The sequence below is a fragment of the Mya arenaria genome, chromosome 8 (genome assembly GCF_026914265.1).
Source record: "Mya arenaria isolate MELC-2E11 chromosome 8, ASM2691426v1".
NCBI classification, from domain to species: Eukaryota; Metazoa; Mollusca; class Bivalvia; order Myida; family Myidae; genus Mya; species Mya arenaria.
In genome coordinates, this window is record NC_069129.1 from 10929785 (window position 1) to 10937268 (window position 7484).

Here is a 7484-nt window from a genome sequence, read left to right on the forward strand (position 1 = left end):
AAATGGTTAAAAAAAAAAAAATTCAATATTTAATTTATGTCCAAAATGGCTGTCAGTGGAAAAATGTAATATACAACCCTTGTTTGACCTTTACACATTCCTAGATACCCCCAATAAACGTGTCAAGATAGACTGATGCACCCAGCTGCTTATCTGTTGCGATGACAATCGATATCTGTTAATTTGCGAACGCTTGTGGTCAGTCCAAACAGGTAGATCACATGAAACACCATTAAACAATTTATGTGTTTGCACCTATCCATTAAAGTACTGTTGAAATCGATCAGTTTGTCATTTAACAACTACTAACGCTGTCGATCATTACAGCAAATTATGCTACGTGGTAGATACATCATTGTTCAGTTTGTGGCTTACCTAATGGGTTAAATACGGTTATCAAGAAGCACTTGAAGAATGCTGACAATTCTTATTTTATTGCTGCACTTTTGCTGACCGTAAAATGCAGATTGTTAGGATATTGTACGCCCGAGTTATAACTCTGCAATTCTGGAATAAAGTCCTATCTGAAACGTACCATTAATTGCTTTATAAAACAAAAGCAGTAACTTAAACACATGTAATCTTGACCTTTATCAATTTTAAAATACTTCTTTATGAAGCAAATAAACTTGAACTGACGTCTTTTTAGGAAATACCAGGAAGCCGCATTTTAGTTTGATATGTGTACACATGCAATCAGTTGGTTATCTGACACTTGGCACTACACAGATTTGGATTATAAACATCCCTTTAAAATGACAGTTGTCAAATTAAAGGTTGCATACTTGATGGATATTTCAACTTTGGACATCATAACCTCATTCTGACAATTTGTCAGCCATTTCTTGAAGATATGGTCAGGTTAGAAATCTACCAACAATGTCCAACTGCCTGACATGTTTTCGTGAACACCAAACATTTGAATAGTTTTTTTGGGCAATAAAATGAATTGTGGGGGATATTTTTTTAAAAGATGTGGGGGTTTGATGGGTTAAAAGGCCCAGAAGGATTGGGTTTCAATATATTTGGATAGCCAGTGATGTCATGTGCATGATCTGTTACGTTTTTGCTAATTTTCCACAGAAAACAAGGCAAGAATCATTTAACCATTATGTTAGAGAATGCTTGTCTAATTGGACAATTGATACTACATTCTCAGCAATTTATATATCCCCTGCATATCTGAGAGCACTCAGAGAGCTGCTAAGAATTTGTTTTTCTAAAAAACAAAACACTGAGTATATCAGACAATTTATTATTGCATGGCAAACGATATTAATCATGCATTTTATGAACAAAATTTATGTCTGGATATTCAAATATTGTTGCTGATTCAGCAAAATAAAATTAAATGAGAATAATATTACTTAAATGATAATTAAAGCTAATCTCACATAAACACATTTTAAGATGCATGCTTCTTCTTGTATGATTAGAACTCTGTCTGCTGGTTACAATTCCGATTTGAGAATTAATGAATGAATGAAAACAAAGGCTTTTTAAAGAAAACAACAAACTACAAGATTATAAGGCAATCCTTAAAATAAAATTTGTTTGCAAATCCAGACAAAAAATATTTGAGTCGGAGAATTGTAGAAATTAGCCAGTCAATCAGGTAACACACAATATTATACAGAAAGCCTAATATACGATATGTACATGCAAAGTAATAAAATTACAGTATGTATATTGCACTTTAAATATTAAAAGCATCACAATGCATATTGAGGCAAAAGTTTGCAACAAATATATATAATGATAATTAACATCTTGAAAAAGAAAATAAATACATTTCTGAACACTTTCTATGCTGCTAGATTCTAGCCATTTGCTTGTTGTCTTAAATCCTCTGTCTTATAAAGGTAAAAATAGTTAATTTTATTGTTATCGTTTAAAAGACAGAGAGTCCATTCCCCATCAAATTTCCGGAAGTGTAATGTATTTGATTAATGCCAAATTCAAATATTAATGTTTAACATTCATCAGGGAGATTTATTCTCCGTTTCGGTAAGTTGCAGATCTGGCATCGGTATGATTAATCGACTGGGTCGAATTTTCATCTCGATGTGCGGGAGTTGTTCGTGTTTCCAGTCGTTCCATGATATACCCCTGTATCGTACCTTGGAAATGTTATAGTACGGTCCAGTAAGGAAAGAGAACCAACAATTGTTAAACCACCATCCGGCCAGCCACTCTTGCGCGCAGTTATATCCTTGGTATTCGTCGTTATCACGATCTGCTGTACTGAATTGAACACGATCATGTGATTTCAGAGCATCACGTGCGCTACCTTCAAAGCTGTGAATATGAAGACGATAGTTATCACGTTCCCCATCAATGTAAAACGTCTTATATAAAGCATAAACACGATTTCCAGAAAAATCCCATAAGTCTATCCTAACTTCATATTGTTTTTGATTGGTCAGTAAAAATATATTATCATTTCCTAAATAGAATTCATCAACTAAGTCACCAAAGCCCTCTTTATAGTCATTCCACAATCGGTTGAAATTAATATTGCCTGAAACACGTTTTAAAATGAGAAGCCAACCACCAATGGTTGTGTCCATATCGCACCAAACCGGAATCGGACAGGAGGCATAAGATGGAGTTACGTAGTAAATTCCCGATTGCTTATGTCGTTCATATACATCGGCACAGTCTGGAAAATAAAAGCAACGTCATTAGAAACAGTGAAATTAATATTTAGCAAAAATGTTGCATTTTGAATGTTGTACTGAAACATTGTCAGCTATAGCTATGAGATTTAATGTATTCATTTGGGTGTTGGGTGGGCTGGTGTAGAAAACCAAGGATTCTGACCCTGAAAGAGCTCACTTCTGTTTCAAATTACTCTTTCATGTTGTAATCTTATCTTAACAGAATGTTCAGTTTATTAATTTCCTATGGTTAAGTTCACTTAAGGAATCTTATTGGGAGTTTTGTTTGAAACTGTGACAGAAAGCTTTGGTAACTCAAATGAACTTTTTTTAAGTCTTGGAAGTATGAAATTCTTTTCAAATGAGTAATTGCCAGGTGTTGTTTGTTCACAAATTTAAGTACAATAATTCAAGGTTCAAAATACAACATAAATTATGTTAGTGACTCCCTTTAATAAGAAGGGCTCGTTCGCTAAGCCAGGCACTTCCCCTATTCTTAATCATTAAGATTTTACTTCATTTCATCTAACTATTCCATACATGTTAAAAATTTGTGTAGTGAAATCAACAAAGCCAGATAATGGTTTTTAACTAAAAAAATAATTAACAATAACTACCATCTTATAGGCTTAAAAATATAATATGTAAAGAAGTACATTTGCTGAATTTATTATTCTCTCAAAATAACAATATATTTATTTGTGCATTATCTGATATGTTTGTTTGAAATTAAAAGCCTGTAATTGCGGAGGTATTTTGTTGGAGGTATTTTGTTGCATTATTATCTCGAAAATTGAAAAAAAGAATGAAGAATAATTGCTTCTGCTTGCATTATGTATCTTATTTCAAAGAATTTCATTAGCAGGTATAAAATAACCCTGACTCTGTTTAATGTTACATTTGTCTATTTTTATTGTTAGATTAATTGGACAGTGACAGAGAATTTGTTTACAATAGATGACTCCATTTATTTTATTGTTGCAGAAATTAATGGGATACATTAAACCCTCGGCAGTAAAAATATGGCTTCTCTATAAATCTGTCAAGAAATTTGCTAAAAAGTAGCAGTCCCACTGTGACAATTTTTTTTACTATAGCTTATGTTTGCCTTTGGTGTTTTAAGCTATTTTCATCAGAAATATTTCTCTTGCTTTCTATTGTCAGCTGTTAAACTATTTTCATTAAAACTTATTTGAGTGGGTATGACATTAATTGCATACTTACTGTATGTGTTTTCGTTAGGGTGTGCAAAAAGACTACTGCTTAAAGGAAAATATCCCAGAGATTTGGTTCCTTGGTTTTGCACCAGTCAATTGTAAACAGGCCCCCCCCAGGTCTGGAGAAAAGCCAAATGCCCCAGCACCCCTGGGACATCCTAGGTTAGGCCCATTCCCCGCTATTTTTGGTATAAAAACAAACCACTGCATTCACTCGGCACTGCAGGGCCATCAAGAAGGTAAAAACATGGCTCATTTCCCCCGCTATCTCCGGTATACCGGTGGACCTGGTGGTGGGAGGTGGGGGGGGGGGGGGGGGGGGGGGGGCGGTGAGGGTTACAATTGACTGGTGCATAAGCTTCTAAGAAAATTGCAAATATAGATTTTAGAGTGTGCATACACATACAGAACTGTCTATATCTCTATTACAGGAATGTTAAAATTACAGACATCCATAAAACCGCTGTTTGCATGAAAGAGAATCAGTCTGAAACTAACCCTGGTTGCTGTAAAATGTATCATTAAATTTGCTTGTCTTGTATTAATGAGGATATTTTTGAGTAGAAATATGCCATTTTATGTAAATTTTATGCTTCTGCTATCCAGCATGTGTCAAGATAATTGCACATAACAAAGGTATGGTGTTACATGAAGGAGCAACAGGCCTTGATTTTATTGAATTTTAATTAATGTTAACCTTTACAATGAGGTCATTATTTTTTTTTTCAAAGAAAAGAAATACATATTATTTTATAGCTTATAGATGGTACTAAAAAATGAAAAGATGTTTGTTGTAGTTGACTGGAGTTCACTTGATTTATATACAAAATTCTTAAGTTTAATAAAAATCTGATTAAATCAGTACTTTCAGTTCATGTAAAACTCATGAAAAAACGACTTATGGCTTGATAAAGATTTTTTTAAGCATATTACACAATTATTGACTGACGACGAGGTGAACCTCCTATTTTATCAATCATAAAGAGTGATATTTACCATAACATCAGTTAGTTTGTGTTTTATTATATGCTTCAGGTAAAAATCCCCTATTCTTTACAATAAGGTAATTGATTATGCCTAAAAATGTTTTCTTGACAAAATGATGTCACTGATTTTAGTTTGACTTCCAGTTGCTTATTATATCGAACGATACAACTGAATGACGTCACGTTCCGTTATGCATGCAGGTTTGTTTAAAAAAAAAATCCCTTTTCATTGTATAACACTTTTTATCATGTGTCATGTGACAGCCTCTCAACGAATGGAAAGGGTGGATATATGATTAGCATATACTATATTATAGCAATTATGTTTGCATAAAGATAATTCAAATTATTTTCGAAGAAATAGTTCTTAGCTACAAGATGCTGATCCTCAGGCATTCTGATACACTTGCTTGTCATCATTATCCACAAGATTTTATTCTCACCGGAAACAAGAGAAATTTAGACAATGTGACGAGATATCAAGTTTTCTCTTAGGCCATACTGTAGCGGCCTATGTAAGATGTGTTTCTTTTGGGCACGATGCCTAACCAAGAACTTTAAGATTTATTTTTAGAAACAAAAAAATAGTAATTTGCAGGCAGTAGTAAAATTGATTGATAGTCAAGGTTGTTGCAAAATTACAATTGATTTTGTTCTACTAGGGGTTTATTAAGGGCATGCTCCAGTGGTTTTGAAATGCATGCGCCAGCATTTCCTTGCAAATTAATAACGCTTAGGAATGTTGTGTTAAGTTCCCCAGACCGTAAGTGCCTACCCAGCGGTACACCTGTGACAGTAAAACCTAATTGCTTTCGTTCAAAGAATAAAACACAAAAAAGACCATCCACTGCATCAACATCACGTGCATGAAAATGCACAAATATTAAATGATTGGTGAATGCTAAAAGATTTCCTGTGATCTACTATAGTCTCATGAGTTAGAAATACCGTGTTTTCTGCACCTTTCCTTCAAAATATGCTTCATAAAAAACATTGTTTATTTTTACATTTATTCATCCTTTTTGGTACATTTAAACATTTGTATTAATTATGAAAATTCTCATTTGGGAATAAGAGTGCATCTTTAAAAAGATGTTTACTGACTGTGCAAAATGCATATGTTTGTTGAATTTGCAAATAGCAGTTCTGTTGTTATAACATTTTTTCTACCAGAGTAAATTGATTATGTATTCAGTGCCAAATGGTTAATACCCTTAGAATTTTAGTTCAAGGTAATCATTCTACTTGTCTAGATAATGTTTTTTGACACAACCTGTTTTGCACTAGTGCTGTCTGTCAAAACCACTTAACTTTGTTTGGAATGTGATTTTTTTGTCATCTTATGTATTTTTTGATGAATGGATCATGAAATGGCTATACATACTGGAGAGTTTTGTCTCAGAACTGTTTTATGAAAGGTTCCAAAAAAAGTGATTTGATGGTTAACAAGTATGCTTGGGGGTTCAATTAACTTCATATAGCCGGGGTAGATGCCCTATCATGGTCCTTATAGCTGCACTCTCACAGATTTACTGTTTTGACAACTTTTTTATTTCTTGTCTTGGAATGAGCCAATTTTTGCGTAAATATCTGCAAACCAATGATATTAGACTGCTGATAAAAGCTCAGATGGCAGATTTTCATAAATTTTCATTAACGTTTTATAGCCAAAAGCGTTTAACTAACAGTTTAAGGAAAATGCATAAAACATCAATTTTTGAACTTAAATTTGAAAATCTGTGATCTGATTTTTTTTCAGCAGTCTTATATCACTGGTTTCCATGACTTATTGCATGAATTGGCTCGTTCCATTAGACAAAAAAAAAACATTGTCAAAACGTTCAATTTGTGAGAACGCAGCTTTAAATCGGGGTAATATTCTTAGTTCCATAACAGATATGTATTGTGACCCATTAGGTGACTATAAATTAATTGCTACATTTTCATACCCCTTAGCCCCCTCTTTTTTCCGCCCCCAGTTAAATTTTATTGACTGAAATAAGAATGTTGAACAGGGCTCAATGTATCGGTCCAGTACTGTCTGGGAATGGCATTTATATATTCAAACCAGCTGGTGTCGATGTTAAAATTTTCCTGTAAAAAAAGAGAATTGTTACCATGAGGCCATCATTAAAAAAATGTTGGTTTGCGGTGCTCCTACCCACAATTTTTGGGGTGGGTAGGTAGGTAGGGATTTTTTTTTTTTTTTTTTTTTTTACAGATGACAAAGGCAAATCTATATGACCCTCAGTCCGATGTAAGGGGCATGCATATTTTAGATAACAGCACTGAGAATTCAACGACAGAACCATTTTATTATTTTTCAGATACATGGATACACTTTAATTCTTTCTAGGAAGTCTTTTGATAATGGGTCTCCCAGAGTCCTTGCAGGGTTTGCAGATTGGCAGTACAACACGGTTGGTCTGTAGAGCATCAAAGGACCAAACAGGAAATTGGCCCAAAGTAACAAAATTGGACCAAAAAAAAACAAAAACACAGCAGCGGTAGCGATAAAAAAATTTGGGTCGGGGCTAATTTCGGTGAGTCGGTCGGAGCACCGCAAACCAACATTTTTTTAATGATGGCCTGATGTTCCGTTCTGTGGTTCATCTAGAAAC

At 33.9% G+C, this 7484-nt stretch overlaps 2 protein-coding genes across 4 annotated transcripts in view; one reads left to right on the plus strand and one right to left on the minus strand.

The window, feature by feature from the left end:
• The window catches only part of LOC128243234 (protein disulfide-isomerase TMX3-like), a 57464-nt gene that overhangs the window by 9215 nt on the left and 40765 nt on the right, over nt 1-7484 (plus strand). The window lies entirely within an intron of this gene.
• LOC128243235 (techylectin-5B-like) overlaps nt 1270-7484 on the minus strand; it is an 11634-nt gene continuing 5419 nt past the window's right edge. For all 3 annotated transcript variants that reach the window (XM_052960855.1, XM_052960854.1, XM_052960856.1), the window contains one exon: nt 1270-2662. In XM_052960855.1, coding sequence (XP_052816815.1) covers nt 1983-2662 — 680 coding nt within the window. In that variant the 3' untranslated portion in view covers nt 1270-1982. The remainder of the gene's footprint in view (nt 2663-7484) is intronic.